This window comes from Solea senegalensis, linkage group LG8, assembly GCF_019176455.1.
Source record: "Solea senegalensis isolate Sse05_10M linkage group LG8, IFAPA_SoseM_1, whole genome shotgun sequence".
NCBI classification, from domain to species: Eukaryota; Metazoa; Chordata; class Actinopteri; order Pleuronectiformes; family Soleidae; genus Solea; species Solea senegalensis.
Genome location: NC_058028.1, coordinates 8,511,109 through 8,529,849, shown reverse-complemented (window position 1 = coordinate 8,529,849; position 18,741 = coordinate 8,511,109). Strand labels below are relative to the sequence as shown.

The 18,741-nt window shown below is 42.3% G+C and overlaps 1 protein-coding gene across 8 annotated transcripts in view; it reads left to right on the top strand.

Annotated features, from left to right (window-relative positions):
- The window catches only part of tenm4 (teneurin transmembrane protein 4), a 168,465-nt gene that overhangs the window by 94,734 nt on the left and 54,990 nt on the right, over positions 1–18,741 (top strand). For 6 of the 8 annotated variants that reach the window (XM_044031683.1, XM_044031684.1, XM_044031680.1 and 3 more), the window contains 7 exons: positions 2,488–2,589; positions 3,125–3,319; positions 5,121–5,321; positions 9,084–9,269; positions 12,915–12,941; positions 15,771–15,917; positions 16,776–16,992. In XM_044031683.1, the coding sequence (XP_043887618.1) occupies positions 2,488–2,589; positions 3,125–3,319; positions 5,121–5,321; positions 9,084–9,269; positions 12,915–12,941; positions 15,771–15,917; positions 16,776–16,992 (1,075 nt within the window). The remainder of the gene's footprint in view (positions 1–2,487; positions 2,590–3,124; positions 3,320–5,120; positions 5,322–9,083; positions 9,270–12,914; positions 12,942–15,770; positions 15,918–16,775; positions 16,993–18,741) is intronic. The other 2 variants (XM_044031682.1, XM_044031681.1) reach the window with 1 other exon arrangement.

Here is an 18,741-nt window from a genome sequence, read left to right as displayed (position 1 = left end):
ATTATTTGAGTGTTTTCTAACAGCGTTGGTGGGAAGAAATGTCTCACTTTACCCCGAGTGAGGCACCGTGTGCTGCTCACATGTATGAAATGAAAGGACGGCTTGTTGCACATTCGCCATGTCAGAATACGTCTGGGGGATAGAGTGTCCCTGCCTTTAATTTGGGTTACTCCTCATTACTTGGCTGTGGCTCCACAGCAGTGTAAAATGTGTCGTACGGAATGTTTTGTATCACAGCCCTCTGAAGCATGAAGCCATTTGTCCCGGCTTCCCGGTGCCAGGCCTGCTTCGACCGAGAAGCTGCTGCCTGCACGGGGAGGCAAAGCAAAGATAGGCAGAGACCCAGCACCAGCGTCTCACTCCATCCTGTCTCGCTCATGGCCCATCATTCATAGATGCTGCACATCCTCTGAGAACATGGCAAAGGCTCTGATTAAACCTGCCTTCTGCACGCTACTCTTTTTCACTGACTGCAGAGCCTCACACAATAGTTAGCTCCCCTGATATGAAGGGTAATGAATTTCAATGAAGCTCTGCTTGAATCCATGATTAATGCGTTGGCCTATGTCGAGTGTGTGGCTAAGAGATATTCATGGCCTCCCCATCCTACTCTCAGAGGAAGCAGCCAATAGACATGGGCAGTGTGCAGTCTGCTAAACTGCGCCAGCGCTCAGAGTATTTTACGACGACTCAGTTAAACGTAACACTTCGTATGTTTTTCCCCAAAGAAACAACCCCGTGATGGATAAAGATAAGATTGCCTCAATTAGAGGTACATTAATGCAGAATGGAATAATTGGCCCTTTAATATGTCAGTGGAATGCAGTTTAGAAAGTTAGATTTTTCTAAACTTGAAACTCTGAACCATAAATAAAAAAAAACAAAAAAAACAAAACACTAAGGGCTTTCTTTTATGTCCCTATATGCACGAGCTGCGAGATTCACAAGCAAGGATCTCTCCCCGCAAATTGTACTTCTGGGAGGAATTTCTAATAGCAAGTGTGCACACAAACCACACCTCATTTTCCTAACTGCCACCTACCACCACAACACACACATGGTTTCCCTGGCTTTGAGCTACAACACTGTATTCCCACTGTAGATGGATGTCCTCATTGCAAGCCATCAAAACCCCCCGACAAAAATGCTGATTTGCCTCCACCACAGTGAAGGAGATAGTCTCTCCCCTCCATGAATCCACTAAACCTAAAACAGGCAGCACAGGAAACATCAGCACCCCCCACCATCTCTCTCTCTCCGTCTCTGTCTTTTCTCCCTGTCTAGCGTTGCATCCTCGCTGATGATTGACTCTCCAGAGTAAAGGGGAGCTGAATCCATGGCTCACATTTCCAGCCCTTTGTGGAGCACAAGAGATTCTTTGTTCAGGAAGTTTTGCCTCAGAGCTTCTGCTGCCTGAAGGCAACGGACAAGACTGAGTATTTTTCAGCACCATTTCAGGCTTAATTTACTGAGCATCGCGTTTCCCCAAATGCTGCCGCGGTTGAGTTCCTATGGTCCTTTTTTGGTTTTTTCTTTTTAAAAAAAACCCGTCAGAACATGGACATCTAAATAATTATTTCATTTGGTTGCATCAGTAAGTCCAGTGCAATAAAACTACAATACAAGAGCAACATGACACTGATAAGTGAGCCTAAAAACAGTCTGGTCACACTAGGCTTGGATGTGGGGAACATAATGATAGCTAGTGTTTCTCATTTCCTCCTGAGGTCATTTTTATCTTCAGTTATGAGGACACTTTTATGTGAATTTTAAATATTGGCTTTAAAGAAACAAATTGAGTGGCTCGGGGAAAAATCAGTACAGAGCCACCGATGAATTGGATTCATTTAGTTTGAAAGTTAGTCTCTAAATGTCCTTCATATTTATTGTACTCGAAATAGGTCGTATATTTTGTTAATTATGGTCTTAAATCTTGACTTCAATATGTGGAAGGCTAAGAAGAAAAAGGATAGAATAGAGATATGTATTTCTTTACAGGTGATATCAGGAAAAGACAGCGGGTGTATATGATTATGCTTTGACATTCCTTACCACTAAAGGTGTGACTTAATAGAATGTCAGGGTATTAGAAGCCGCCATTTTCAAACAGACACGTTAAGAGTTGACAACAATATTTTTATTAATTCCCCCACCATATCATCTATCCTCCAGATGATTCAATTCAACCTCTGACTCTTTTCTCTCTCCACTGCTTGGAGAACTTCAGAGAATTATTATTATTTTTTTTCATAGACACCCCGGGATGATCTGAACTTGTTCACTCTTTTAGTGAATCATTCCGCAAACACATATTTCACGTTGTGAAACAGAAAAAGTTGACAGGACCGGAGCCAGTGTTTATCACTGTCATTACCAAAGGGGTAATAATAATCAACGCTGAGAAAACGAGTGGGAAGAAAATAGTTGTTTTTTTTTCTTTTTTTAAAGCCGCATTACTCAGAAAAGCTTCTGATTGCCCTCTTGCAGAATCAATCGACGACTGCCCCAGTAACTGCTTCGGGAACGGCGACTGCGTCTCTGGAGCATGTCACTGCTTTTTAGGATTCAAAGGACCCGACTGCGGGCGAGGTGAGTCAATGGTTTTGTCATAACGACTTCATTCATCTCCAACTTTCAGATACACACTCTCACATAATCTCTTGCCAGATAGTCACTGTCGCAGCAGGACAAAGCAAATGTAATTGTACAATTCCTTTTAATTGTTCTCCAGATCTTTCTCACTGGAAAAGTTTCACCTTTCGTCACTCCATCATTGTGTTACATACAAAGGAACACTCGAATAAAGTGGGACGAGGAGGACACAGCTTTAGATAGCGGGACCTCTCTCGGTATCAAATCTAGGCGGTATTTATTATCTAGCAAATTAGAATTGACGGAAAATAAGTAAAGACATTGTGTTAAAGCGAATGGCTTTAGCCACATATTTACACATACTGCCATCTGCTATCCATCTGTTATGGGAACTCAAAGTATTATATTTTTTTGCTGAGTTAACTTTCAGTCAGTGCAGTCAAAAGCTCGTCGTCCGACAGAGGCGTCTTTGACACTAGCGCCAAGAAGGATCCATTCACACGGATGCATGTGCCGTCTGCTCTTTTCAAAGCTGCGTGTCCAGTGCTGTGCAGCGGGAACGGTCAATACCTTAAAGGTCGCTGCATGTGTCACAGCGGCTGGAAGGGCGCCGAATGTGACGTTCCCACCAACCAGTGCATTGACGTCACGTGTAGCAACCACGGGACCTGCATCGTGGGAACCTGTATCTGCAACCCAGGCTACAAAGGGGAGAACTGTGAAGAAGGTGATTGTTTGTTTGAATATGTTCATTTTAAAAAGAAAACACATTATGGATGCTCTCAACACCATTTTTGGTAACATTGGTGGCCTGACATTGCAAAGACTACTTAAGTTGACAGGATTTACACAGCACTGCTGTAAGCCGCTGTGCCATAGCCACTATATAGATAAGCATTACTTTAATTAAAAATAAAAATGAATGTTTGCAATCCAGACACAAAGTCTGGCGTTAATCCATTAGGAACTTTACATTCACGATTCTGGATCAGGCTGGACCAGATAAGATTGAAGGAGCCATTGTGTCTGTCAGCTCTTGAAGGTTCTCATTTCAAGATGAAAAATGGACCCTGGGAGTTTGATAAATGGGGTTTGTGACATCCATAGGCCCCCATTCTATTTTGGGTGGAGCGCTAGGCATAAGGAGTGGAAGGGACTATGGACAGCAGCCCTTTAACATTTTTACCTTTCTTCCGTGCGACCTTCAGCCACAATGATTAATTGCCAGGAGAGACTTGCTTGTCAGTTAGCCTCTGATCTTTGTGCCTCGCACCAAACCATCTGCTAAGAGGCGAGAGATCCTGTTTGTCTCACTATAACAGCCTTTATACCCATTTATGTCACAGTAAAGGGGGAACTGCCATGGCATGGCCTGCTGCTCTCAGTAGTGAGACGTTGCTCCTGCCTGGCGCCCATTTGCCATCTGTGTGTACCATGCAGATATTGTCCGGTAGAAATAATGGTATCATTGTGATTGTCTGCTCCCACAGCCCTTGCGCTTCCAAAAGTGAGCACTCATTTAAGGACAAGTCAAGGGAGCAGAAACTTTCCAAGCGGGCATTAATTTGATATTTGCATATGAATTGGGCTTACATTGATACAGTGTGCAGAATAGCCACAGTGATTTTCAAATTGTCTCTAAGCTAGTCAAGCATACTCGTATGCCTAAAGAGACTAAAGCCCTATTTAGACTTCATTACGGGGTGCATTTAGCGGCAGAAACGATGTGTTTTGACAGATAAAAGTGCCTATTGACATTAGGACAGTATGAAAAATTCACATCATGACTTATCCTGCTCATAATAATTGTGATTCAGGATCATATTTTTTGTAAAAAATTACATTTTAAAGCTCTAAAACACACTGAAAATGCCTGAATGGAGTACTTTTATTGTCCCATTTATTTTTATCTCAAAAGGTATACTTCTCCCAGCCCAGTTTAAATTCAAAAAATAACAACTCGAAGGATAAACTGATCAGGATGATACAACTTAAGGAGCTAACTGGAGAGCAGTTGCCGTGGAGACGACTGAAACCTTTCCATGAATTGCGAGATCATTTATGCTTTGTTGGAGTGAGAATTTTAAAGTTTTCGAGCAACAGACGATGAATTTTCCCTCTCTTAAGTCCTTTCCCCCCCCTTTACCTTTTGTGTTGGTTATTTCCAGCTCTTTATCACGATTTTCATTTCAGATAAACACACTCTTGTTAAAGCGCCTTCCCCCTTTCGGATGCAGCTTCCATGATGTGATCACAGCAGGAGGTTGCTGGGCTCTACCTGTAGATTTTTTCTCTGCTCCAGTTCCTTCCCGTGTGAAAACAATAATTATATTTCCTTGTTTGTTAATCTTTTTTTGAGAGAAACATCCTCCGGTGCATCATCATCATCATCACACGTGCTGAGCTCGTTTCACTGCCTCTGTCGCTTTAGTCGAGCTCAAACACACACGACAGGTTGCTTCTGAATGATGGTCACAGCAGGTGACTGTTGTGTCTAACATTGTCTCTTTGGACCACCCCCCCCGTAGTGGACTGCCTGGATCCAACATGCTCGGGGCGAGGAGTGTGCGTCCAGGGAGAGTGCCACTGCTTTGTGGGTTGGGGAGGGCCAGGATGTGAGAGCCCCAGGGCCTCCTGCATGGACCAGTGCTCTGGACACGGAGCTTTCCTGGCAGACACCGGAACCTGCAGCTGTGATCCCAACTGGACAGGCCACGACTGTGCTACAGGTGAGCGCTTCCCTCATATCAAAGTCAATATTGGCAGAATTCCTTTAGTGCGTTTGTGAATGTGTTTCATATTTGGCCGTCTTTTGTTAACATTCTCTAAAAAAACATTGTGTACAATTGAACTTTCTATCTTACTCCAATATTTGTTTTATGACCAGTGTGCAGACTTTCTAGAGACTCATTCAAACATTTATTTTCATGACTTTACATAAACTTGTGTTTCAGACAATTTTCTGAGCAACAATCTAAGAAAGTACTTCAAATGACGAGGCCCATTGAAACTCAAATCAATTTAAAAAAAAATTACAGTAGCAAGTATAATTTTCTACCCTTTGTAATTGTTATAATAATTATAACCTTATCACCTTTTGTCCAAATTTAGTTCACAGTGGGATTCAATACAGCTGTGGTAATTCCCGGGCCCCTACACACATTTCTGATTGTTACAAGAAAAAATGATTCACTTCAAATCTGCAATTATTCACAGCCTCGATCGGCCGGACAGTCACAGCTAGCAATCACACTTTGGTGGAGTTTTCTGTAAATACACTTCTTTTGTGAACAACTTCATTCTCAGCCACCACACACACGGGTTAGTTTGGGGGCAAAGACAAGAGGGAAATGCATAGCGGGGGTTGTTGTCGGGACGAGACGAGATCTAATGCAAGTTGACTCTCATTCTTGAGGCATAAAGCTGATGATGGCTTGTCATCACTGTGTCCCTCGTTTTCTCCACGGGTATTGTTTTCTCCCGGTAGTCAAACACGAACGGCATGAGATGCAGTTTTTACGGCGAGGGAATATCTTCAAAGGAGGAAACCTTCTTTGACAGCAGTCTGCCTGCTTACATTAACCAAACAAGTGTTGTTGTTTTTTACCCCTAAAACACTGCCGTGAACTTTTCACACGTATAAAATATGTCACACGAGACAAGTAAAGGTTGAGTGGCTTTGGTAAAATGGGCCTCTGATGTCTTTATAGTCATTTGTTTTCATAGAGTTCCTGTACTTATTCAGATGAGTAGTTGTCGAGAGAGAGTGTGTGGCACATGGCCAAGGCGTCAATTAAAAGATTTCCATATTATCAGCTTTCAAATGAATAGTAAAAAAAGAAGAGTGATAAACTCTGATTAATAATAGTAATAGTTTTGTTTATTTGGTGCTCAAAGATGCTTTAAATATGCTTAAAAACTGTAAAATCAAACACAGGAAGAAAATACACACACAGATTATAATTTGTATCGGTACGAGATGTAATATTCGGGCTAGACATTTTTTCCGGGCAGTAGCTTGGATCCAGGAAGCCTTTCATTTTCCACAGTAGACACAATGACTTATTAGGTAATCTGAGGGATTTTGAACAAAATGGCCTGTTAGTCTGAGTCCGCCTTACAAAGAAAGAGCTAAAGAGTAAATGATGATGAGTTGGCTCTTGATCCTCCTTTATCCTGCTCATTGTAAAGCTTCCTGTGGCCTAACAAGCTCCGTGGTGCTGTGGTATAGCGAGTGGCCTGTAACCTTCAGAGACTCGGAGCAAGAAAAAAAGAGGGGAAGCCTTTTAATATTTCTTTCAAGAGTCTGTTAATTGCCCTTAAGTCACAATTTAATTTTCCCATACGGCTTTGGAACAGTAATCCAGGTAAGCACAGTTGGTAGCAACGCTGTTACTCGTCATAAAGCAATGCCTGAGGTTTTATGTCCTTTAATATGTGCTTTTATGCCATTTTTTGCTGTTCTCCTACCCAGAGGAAACTTTGTTTACACGCTCTTTCAGTGTAAATGGTAACAGCTATCATGGGGACGGGGGTATTTCTCATGGTGGACTCCTCTTACCACGGATAATGAGGGCTTGCCTGCAGCCTGTAATTGCATCTTCATCATCTTAAAGGTTTCCCCTTCCCTCTAAGTGAACTGTTGTCTCACACCGAGCACTGAGTCTGCTTCCTCTGACCAGTTTGTGCTCCAATAATGCTGAGGAGGGAAATGCCCGGGTCAGTTTTTACATTTCATGTCGACATGATGTGCTAATGAAATCCCTCAAGATGTTCATTAGCGCCTCCGACTTAACAGTGTTAATATTCTCTTTAGAGGATTTACATATTCCAACAATAAATCACTATTAGAAATTGATTGACCTGACTTCTGATACCAAACAAATCTTGGATATTTTAAGTTTGCATCTTTCATTTTTTTAGCTTGTGCCACCAAGAAAGCCATGAAAAAGCATATTCTCACAGAAAAAGAAAAAGAAAAAAAGATGTGATTGTCACGTTTTAGCAAATTGTTTCATTTGTTTTACAGTATATCAGCATTTTAGAAAGTGTGTTTGACAAAAATTCAACATCAATTTGATTCTTAAAACCAATTTTTAAGGACATCAGAGTGTGTTTTTAAAGATATTTTAGTGTGCTATTATGGATTGTACACAGTTATGAGGACATTCTGTTGTGTTTTGCAGTGTGTCATCTGTGCCACCTGTGGCTAAACTTATCTTAAAGTGAAAAACCTGTCCATAAACAGCTTAAAAACTATCACGCTTATATTCCTGTCCAAATAAATAATGTCATTTTTGTTTGTGATCCTGATGACTGGGTGGATGTGAGCATTTGTAAGGTTTAAAATGTAAATCTCAAAGCTGTAATTATCATGGGAGAGTGATTACAAACCATGCCATGGTTTGTTGTGAAACATACCCCTCCGATTTTAATTTATAGCAATGACAAATCATGCACTGCAAATGCAGTAATTGACATATTAAAAAATGTCCCTCCAAATGGGTCGCTCCCCTGTGGTCACATTTGAATTGGCTTGGCTAATAAGCCAGGAATACATGGCTATTGTTCCTCGTTGCCCAAAACGCTAAGCCTCTTTTTTTTTTCTTCTTTTTTTTTTATTGAGGAATGGTTAATAAAGAGGTTAACATTTCAATGAGATTAATAAGTAATCTGTCACTGTTTCATTTCTTTGAGCCGTGGTCTTGTCATACTCTCCCTCGAGTTTATGAGACACGGGGTAATGTCCAAGGCTCTATCACAGGCTGTCAGGGAGGTCTTTCAGCTGCCACACAATAGCATCAGCCAGGCTTTACAGTGGCTTCGTGTCTCCTTCTCCTTCATCACACACAAAATGTGCTTTTTTTTTCCCTCCTCCTGAATAAAAAACAGAATACAGATTCGCACATCTCGAATCTCGCCGCGGAGCCCCGGCGTCCGCGTGTAGCGTGCAGTAAAGCATGTGGCAAATCTATGAACCCCGATGCCACGCGAGGAATCAAAATTTACAGTTTAATCAAAACGTTAGTGCTGATGCTGTTGCCTCTCCCTCCGTGAAGTTCAAACTATGTGGGGTTTTTTTTTTCCCCCCTCTTTACGTCCTTTGTGACAGACAGCAGTGAATCTTCACCAAAAAAAAGAGGCAGAGGGGGGAAATAAGACTACTAAGGCTGCTACAATCCATGTCTTTTCTTTGTAATGGACTTATTAGATTTGTATTGTCAAAAAGGATTGGCCCTTATGAGGTGCAGGAATTTCTTTTCAGCTGCCATCAGACAAGGTAGTGGAGCGTGGCCGCCTTTCCTTGACAATAACTCCTGGATTTGTCTTTTTTTTCCACCCTTGTTGCCTTGTCCTGTCACCGCCTTGTCTTCCCCTTCCATCCCACTTCTACCCCCCCCTCCGTCCTTCCGTCTGTCTCCCCCCCACACTCTCTTCTTTTTTGTCTTTTCTTTTTCTCCCCCCTATGTATGTCCCCCTGTCTCCCACAGAGATTTGTGCAGCGGACTGTGGTGGCCATGGCATTTGTGTGTCGGGCACCTGCCGCTGCGACGACGGCTGGATGGGCACTGGGTGTGACCAAAGGGCGTGTCACCCTCGCTGCAACGAACACGGCACATGCAAGGACGGCAAATGTGAATGCAGCCCCGGTTGGAACGGAGAACACTGCACTATTGGTAGGATGGGAAGAGGTTTGGGAAACTCTGTGTGTGTGTGTGTTCAGGGGGGTTTGAGGGCCAACAAAGCAGGTCTGCCTGCCTGTGTGTGTGTGTGTGTGAAGCGGTGGGTGTGAAGAGAAGGGTCCAGTTGGAGAAGATGGAGGGGGGGGGGAGCATGCTTAATTGAATTTGTGCAACTCGGTAAAGCATGAACAGGTTTACTCAAGGATCTGAGGCTTGCCTTCTTGCATTTTAATGTGGGAATGTGCTAAGGTGTCCTTTCATTTTGCTCATCCTTTTCTTCATCCCCCCCCCCTCCTCCCCGTTTTTTTATTTTTTTATTTACTATTAATGTCAACATGTGAGTCACTGTGAGCAGGTCAACCAGCAATTTCAGCTTCGGCTTTAAACAAACAACGAGACCTTGTCTGAATGAGCGGAGCTTTCCTAGAAACCTTGACTCACTTGAACCAAGAGTTTTGAAGTTAAGATTTTTCATTTTAAGACTTCGGGTTATTCACTGCTCTGTCTTCTGTAGTGGCTTTCAAGTGTGGCAGCAGTGCTTCATGGGTTCACATTGTTGACTGTTTTCATTTTTTTGTGTGAATTTATTCATAAGAAATTGATGCGGTAGAAGGAGCCAGTTTGTAATGTTTTATTACGATAGATAGTTATAATAATAATAGGTAATAGACAATTAAGCGGCATCCACAGTGCTCCGTTTCTGTTTAAAAATGCATAAAATCACCTATATAGCTTTGTTTTTTTTTTATTCAGTCGCGAATTGACAATCAACTGTGAAGCTCAGTTAAAACACTATCAGTTAAAACTTCAGCTCGTCTCATATCAGAAATACTTGCTCTGTTGTTTTAGTTTCACTCTCTGAAACAACACCAGCACGTGCTTGTCCAGTATGTGTGAATGAAGCAGATTTTTAATTCATTTATTCATTTTCTAATAAAAACATAGTAGTATGGATAAAGACTTAGGGATTGTTCTAATCACAGCTCAACCAGTTTTTTGTTTGCCCGCCAAAATTGTCCAATATGAGGTTTTCTTTTTTAATAGACATATTTGTATTGATCTATTTGCCAACATGAAATTTTTTTATATTAATATACTATTTTTGAATTTCTTTTTTAATGCAGTTATTTACAAATATTTACAGTTACATTTTAGGACAGGGCTGAACAATTAATAATCATTTTTAAATCAAAACTGCACCTTGGCTGCTATTTAATCTTTCTGTTTTTGATTGATTTTTAAAAAATGCAAAACAACAATGTTAGAAACACCTCATATCTTAAAGCTCTCATCCTCACACAAGAGTATAGTTGTTAATGTATCGATGGCCTCTCATCTTCCACAGTAAATATTAATCTAAAGCTCCACTTATAAACTTTGATTCCAAATGGAATTGCAATCACAATATTTCGTTAAAATCATTGTAATTAGATGTTTTGGACACAAATCATTCAGCATTCATAATATATTTAATTACATCAGTATTTAATTATTGTATTCCCTAATATTAAGTCGTCATATCATTCAGACTCTAGTGCTCATTTGTAAATAAAAGCTAGAGCAGGTTGTCGGTAAGGAATCGTTGCCCTCTGGCCTTTGACATCTGCTTGCGATGCCCAGTGCCATAATGAAAAGCATGATGATACAACTGAGTTGTGGTGATAGATGCTCTGAGGTTTGACAGCTTCACATAGGCTCACTAGGACTGTGTGTCTGAATGTTGTTCTCACTTCAGGATGTTTGTGGACTGTCAAACTTCCTCAGAACATCAGAGGGGACCATCCAGACAACACGCCACTCTGTGTGATGCCTGCTTTGCAAGATTGCAACTTGACCATTCTTCACTTTTCTTTTCTCTTCTCTTCTATTCTCCTCGTAACTATCTTCTTTATCTCGTTAACTGGTCGGAAGTGTTTTTTTAAATAGTCGACATAGGCACAATTTTTTTGACATATCGCCGCCTCTCCTAAATAACGTCCCATACACTTCATTTGTTGTACACTACCTCCAGTGCCCTATTTACTTTTAAAGTGATAGCTCAGGATTTTTGAAGTGCTGTTGTATGAGGTACTTATACATAGTCAATGTATTACATACAGGTGACTGCACTCTGTGCTCGCGCTGTGTCAAGAAGCAGCTGGGGGGACGGACACATGCAGCCTCAGCAAAACGACAGGGAAAGCAGACTTTAACCACTTTGTAAACAGCTGACCTTCAAAACAAAGAAAAAGAAAATCTACATCATCAAGTGTGTGGCGTACGCGCTTTCTTTAGATTATGTTCCTTGCGTTACAGCCTTGTCTGACAGGGAACTCAACTGCGTGTCACTTTGTAAACCACTTAAGTCCACGTAAGTTCATGTGACTTTACACGGAAGTCACAGAAATACAAAACTAATGCTGCTTCTCGGCACAGAGACACACAGAGCGAGAAACTACCTCATACAGCCACACTTTAAATGTCATGAACCACCCCCTTAATGTCACGTTACTGATAAACATGACCTTAAAACATAAACCGTGGACCGTAAATGTGTTCTTAAGAGTTAAGCTACTTAAAAAATACGGACCATATGGACGTGTGCTGTGTTTCAGTAGTTTTACAAGTAACGTAACAACCGCCGCCACATTGTTGACAGCTGTGGCCTAAGACAGTAACAGACTCATTATCATAGTATAAACATGACAGAGGACATAAAGACACAATGGCACGAAGGCTCTTCCCTTCCTGCCACGGCATTTTAATAGACAGAAATCTGCACCGTCTACACATTTGAGTCGATGCAGAGACCAAAGAATGCCGAAGCCTTACAGGTGAAAGCTTTGTCACATTCAAACGGATGAAGCCGTTTCTTTCCTCACACTGTTCTCCTACATGTCTCAGCAGTAGCAGTGCAGCCTGCATGAGCTCAGAGCCTCAACTCAATCTGTGAATGTTTTATATTCTGGCCTTACATAATTGATGGGCCTTTTATAAGTGCCATATTGAGATCCCCACTCCCTCGACAAGAATATTCCTCAGTGTCATCCATTAAGGAGCCAAAGATCTCAATTTAAATCAATTTTCATTATTGAGAGCTCCGCGTTGGCCCCGGGCCCCACACTGCGGCGCGTGGGAGGTCCGGTATGGCCCCGGCATCGCCGGAACCTCCAGTGACCTCACCATCAATAGAGGTGTTTCAAGATTAAAAGTGCTTTTTGTCGAACAGCCTGACCTCCTGTCTCATATTGCTTGTCAAACGTAAGGGTGGTAATATGTGCATCAATCATATTTCTTTTGAAATACTCCCCTGAGATATTCTGATCCCGACAGTTGATAAATGGGGACAGATTGAAATGTTCTTCCTGAACATACCACTTTCTTTTGTACCTCCTCTCTCTCGTACTCTTTCTTTATCTCTCTCTCCTTCTGTGTGTGTTCTACGCCCTCCCCTTCTTATTTCTGTCTCCATCCCACTCCCTCCGCGTTGTGTCGTGTTTGTTGTGCTTGTGATGCACGCTTTTTTTGCGCTCACGACTGCACTTTTTCCTTTTTTTATTTACATTTCTGTGATGCAAACTAACACCTTGCCTTGCCGTCTTGTCATTGAAGTGGCACTGTTCAAACCTCCCTTATATGTCTTGTCTTTTATCTCCCAAGCTCACTATCTGGATAAGGTAGTGAAAGGTATGGCATTCCTCCTTCCTTCAAGTCTACCTTCCTTCCATTGTGACTCTAGCATTAACCAGTCAGACACACACACGCACATACACACACACACACACACACACACCGTGCTCATTGACATATGCAAACTCCGCCCCCACTCATCCTAAAGATCTCCACCGCCCATCAACTTTTTTTTTTCCCATGTTGTCACTCCGTTATCTCCACTTAGCACCTTCACACCTGGTGGGTCAAGTTGTGTGTCTCCTCTTTTCATATGTTGTACACTTGGTTTGTGTTCCCACTAGTGGGATGTCAGGGGAAAAGGGGGCTTCATAACCTGTGCTATGCATTATGTATGAGCGCGCAGCTGCGAGCAGGGCATGATAGGTGCCGAGGCCGCATCCTATCTAATTAAAAGAGTTCATGGTCTGGTTGGTGTGGGGCAAGCAGGGGGCGAAGGCGGTGCTGCAACCCTGCCTCTGTGCCTCCAGCTCCCTTTTTTTTTTTTACTCTCACCCTGTCCTTGGTAATGGACCACCTGGCATGAGAGCGGCTGCCAGAGGAGTCCTTCGAACACTTGCCCCCCTCACGTGTGGAGCTGTTTTAGCCAGACTTGGGCGGGGCTCAGCGGGGGCTCCTCTCTGAAAGAGCTGCCAATTAAGTTGAACTGTTGCCGAGCAGAGAGCGGATCTTTATTTATCTTCGTAATAAACATTCAGCGCGCACTAATCATCTGTCTCCACTGGTCTAACCGGAGTTGTTTTGTCCATTTGCTCAATAAAAGGACAGCTAATGCCCAACGTGTCTTGGAGGCAAAGCGATTTCTAATGGCGTCAGTTTTCAACAGTGAATCTCGTTCTTCAGGAAAACAAAGCATAACAATAACAATAAACAAAAAAAAATAAAATTATTTTATTTTAAAAATTAGACTACTTCATAATTATTTTCCATCATGGAATATTCTGTGTGCTGGGTGCTTCTTTTGTTAATTGCCTGCCACGAACACACACTTTCTGCGGTCTGACAAAAATACATGTTTCTACTCTTAGTTAATTGTGTTTAAAAGTATAAACGAATGTACACAGTTGAGAAAGTGCAGTTTTTTTTGTTTTTTTTATAACTTGTTCTTAATAGGAGAGTCGATTTGGCTAAAAGCGTAATAATGTTTTCATACGAAACATTTATAAAAAAAAAAAAAAACCCAGAATGATTACAAGTGGCTTTCTGTATGCAGAGTAACAGTGGCATCGGCTGCTTTTAGGAATTACATTTCTCCTAATTTAAATTGTTCCCACTTAGAACAAAGAGTTTCAAGCCTGGAACCAGGTCAACCGCTTAGAAGATGAATCTTGTCAGAGAAACATTTTATTACAGAGCAAAAAAAAGCAAAAATGGGGGAAAAAGTTGAATTTATTATAGAGGGGAAGTAACAAGGTATTGCATATCTATTGTGAATTATTACTTACCATTGACTTAATTTTGGCAGTTGTGGCATATTAACATATGTCCGACGACTACAATATTATGTCTGATTTTAAGCTTCGTTAGATGGGGATTTTTTACTATTATTGTTTATTTTTCAGGGATTTATCAGAGTTCAGGTAAATATAAATTCAGTTTGCTTTCAGGGCTTTTGTTTGAATAGGCGTAGACTGCAGAATTGTGTAGCCGTTGTGTTGCTACTCTACAACAACCTAAATGCAACTGATGCATTACTGAACTAACCGTGTAGTCTCCAAAACCCTGCTGCTTCTATACATCTTCCTAAATATTAATTTTCCTTTAACTGATCTTTCTCCCTTGAATAAATGTCCTGCACTCACTCTTTCTCGCTCTCCCAATCTCTCCCTGTGATGTAACTGCATGACGACAGCCGCCCAGCTCACTCTGTCTTTCTCTCTCTCTCTCCCGTTGATAAAAATGGGTCAGCTTAGCATTCTCTCTATCAAGGCAGCTTGTTAACAACACAAACTTGTGCGTTTGATATCTCGAGACGTTGCCCTCAGCCTCTTTGCTGCAGCTCAGGGATACGAAGGCGCCAGATAAATTCCAAACAGCCCGAGAAAAATGGCCCAAGATAATCCTCTGATCTATGCCCTTGTGGAGACCTATCCAGAGAAAAAGAGAGGAATGTTTCACCTGTCGTTCTGCTCCAGCCTGCTTTTAGCCTCCCTTGAGTCACAAGCCCAGGAACACAGTCAGAGCGAGCAAAGCCCTCCTCCTCCTCCTCCTCCTCTGCATAACGCCGTCAGCTCAGACTCGTGCACTTCCTACCATTTTATTTATTTATTTCATTTATTTCTTCTGCACTCTGCGTCCGTTAATGACAGAACACCCACTTTCCTTGGACGCGGTAATCTTATTGATTTCCAACATGAGACTGGAGACAATTTATCAACAAAACGAAGTGTGTATTTGCACGTAGATCTTATTTCAATAATGAATGCCGATTTTGGTGCAGCTCTTTTTTGCAGTTGTAATTTTATGAGCATAATGATGGTTACATACCCAAAAAAAAAAAAGATCCAATTACGTGCAAGTAAGTGTACACCGCTGCTCTCATTACCCGGCTTTAGAAGCATATGGCCAATCTACTGTAGTAATAAGTGAATATTGATTTAGAAGATCCTCATATCTGGTTTTACTGCATAGGGATAGTAGAAAGCTGTATGTATCACATTAATCAACTTCAACCAGGGGTCATTATTGCCACCTGCCAGGGAAATATTAACAATAATGCACTGCCATCAACAACCTGCATTGTTGGAGTTAGATACACAGCATTCATGTGTTTCCCCATTTAATATTCTGTGCCGACTGCTGTCTTTGTCCTTTTTTGTCACACAGAGGGCTGCCCTGGTTTGTGCAATGGAAATGGTAGGTGCACTCTTGGTAACAATGGCTGGTACTGTGTGTGCCAGCTGGGCTGGAGGGGCAATGGCTGCGACACCTCCATGGAAACCGCCTGCAGTGACGTCAAGGACAACGATGGAGGTACAAATACCATAACCATATACACCTTCTGACACGCAGGGGACTAGTAGGCAAGATTTGACTACGGTTATTGGCCACCTTTGAGAGCGTAGTGCACCTGCTTTATGCATTGCAGCCTCAGTTGTGCTCCTCTGTAGGTGGGAGATGAGGAATGGCTTTCAGTCTGTCACCTGGTTTTTATTAAAAAAGCAGACTAGCTGGACTAAAGCGCTGTGCATGAGCCGGGCCCCTCGAGGAAGTCCCTACTCTGCCCTCTAACTAGCCCCAAGCAGAGCCAGGCACGCACACACAGCCAGCCAGGGGGCTGCACCACTCTCAAGGCCAAATGGGAGACGTGACTCCCTTTCTTCCAGACCTTATTCTGAGCTTGAACTCGGCACTAGCATCCCTTATTTATGCGGCGGCTGTTTGTCTCCCCGTGTCATTGTGCAGGGACCACGGGGCTCTCAGTGGCAAAGATTGGGTGCTGCTAGGGATTTGACTGACTTCTGACAGCAGGGTTTATTTTTATCACCCATCTGGCCAGATAGGGCCCTGAAAGCAAAGAGTATAGGGAGTACAGTGACCCACTTCGGCAAAGTAATGTGCATCGCACAGCAGCTCTTTCTTTTCTTGTATTATTTCATCTCCGTTACGTATTAAAGTGATCACAAGAATTGCAAAGTGTGTTAATGGTCTCCAGAATGAGATATACACACACATTAGTGTGGTCATATTGTAAAGCACCAGGAAAGAATGATAATACCCCAGTGGCTCAAAAATATGTATATATATACTGCACCATATATAGTCTCTGTTCCCAGGTGCATGTCCAGGTATTTGTTAAATGGATGTGTGTGACTCTTTTGACCTTGTCAGATGGCCTGGTGGACTGCATGGATCCAGACTGCTGTTTGCAGGCAACCTGTCACACCACCTCCCTGTGCGTGGGCTCCCCGGACCCTCTGGACATCATCCAGGAGACACAGATGTCCTCTGCACAGACAAACTTGCAGACCTTCTATGACCGAGTCCGCTTCCTGGTGGGCAGGGACAGCACCCACATCGTCCCCGGAGCCAACCCCTTTGACAGCAAGTGAGTGAAACGTGCATTACTCCCACCTGATGCTCCGCAGTGTGACACTCTGTAAACCAGGCGAAACGGGACAGATTTTTGTCATTAATATTAGATAGAATTTATCATTTTTACCGGAACTGTCACTTGGTCTGTCATGCACCCGTTTCTCGTTCATTTGAGTCACTTAAATTAGGGGCTGCTGGGTTTAATATGTTTCACATTTTAACGCAGCCGGTCAGGACACCTGACTTTGATTGTGCACACAGCCGGGCGGCTCTGCTCATTTCCTTTAATTTAGCAGGGATCCAGTTTGTGTTTGTGAATATTTTAGCCAACCTTGCACGGTAACGTTTCAGGTGGAAGCACCTGTCAGTCAGAGGCTGTTGTTTATTCATGTGGGCCAGTGCAATTAAAAAGCTAGAGCCTCTGTACAGACGTACTGTATCTTATGCACATCATCGTAGACGCATAGCAACAAGTGCCGACTGTTGAGTTTGACCTTGTCTTGGGATTATGTAAATTGGTGATTTGGCATGATACAAGTCAAATTTTAACTGAATTCAAAACACGCCTTGGAAAACTCAAGCAGATGTCGAGCTCTCGCTTTGCCTTTGTGTTTGATGAGCTGGTGGAAATGCCCTATAAAGAAGGGGAAGTTATGGATTGATGGATTCATTTGATTGGCTTGAGTGCTGCTACTTCATGTCTTAAGTGGAAAATATTTGATTCAGAGCAAAAAAATATAAATAGTAGAAATGTCTTTATGATCAACCCGTTTGTGAATTTAAAACGTTTGTTTACTTAAACCCAGCGTTAGACGTTTCTGTTTGATGCAGACTGTGATACGCAGTGGAGGCTAAAATGTGCCGGGACTGCTGGTGTGGACAGCCAGAAAGATGATGGACAGATTATGATTGACAAACAGAATGTGGCAAAAAGCAAAGAGCATTCTCTGGCAAGAGAGGCATCTCATATTCATGTATTGTGATCACTCATACTGTAATCCATCTGAGGCCCACTCCCAGAGGCAGAGCTCATGACACCCTTACCACGGAATCTGAGACACGCTCATATCAAGCTAGGACGTCTGTCAAAGTCCCCTGCCTCTCTTTCCCTTTGTCTCCTTCTCTTTTCATCTCTAATCGCTCATGAGGCTGTCACCTTATTTGCTTCCCACTTGCTTATGGATCTCTCTCATCTTGGCGTATGATGCTCTCGCAAAACAATCAAAACAAAATAGTGAAGGGGAGAAAAAAGGAGAGAAGAAGTTGAGACTATTTAAAATGTTTTCGTCTCTGGTGATTACATTTTCTAGTGTGGTGTCAAAAGCAGCAGATGAAGCAGACAAACTCTGCGGCATGGAGTCATTATTTGAGGCTTATATACTTGGTAGATGGCAGAGATTTGTGCTTTCAGACGTCACTATTTGTAGTCCAGCAAACGCCTTTTCTCCGTACTTAAGGACAGGTCAGTCTCAGAAGCGTGTCTCGCGTGTTTTGTAGGTTCATTTCCATCAGCGTAATTTGCAGCGCAGCTCACCGTATCACAGATGTGCAAATCATAGGGGTGCACGATTAACAACATTCTAGACCTGAAAAAATTAATCGATGAATGGATTATTAATCGATTACTAAATTAATCGACAACTATTTTGATAATCGGTTCATCGGTTTGAAGCGTTTTCATGATTAAAACAAGATTTTCGATTGTTTAAGCTTCTTAAATGTGAGTATTTTCTTCATTTCTTTGCTCCAGATAACAAAGAAA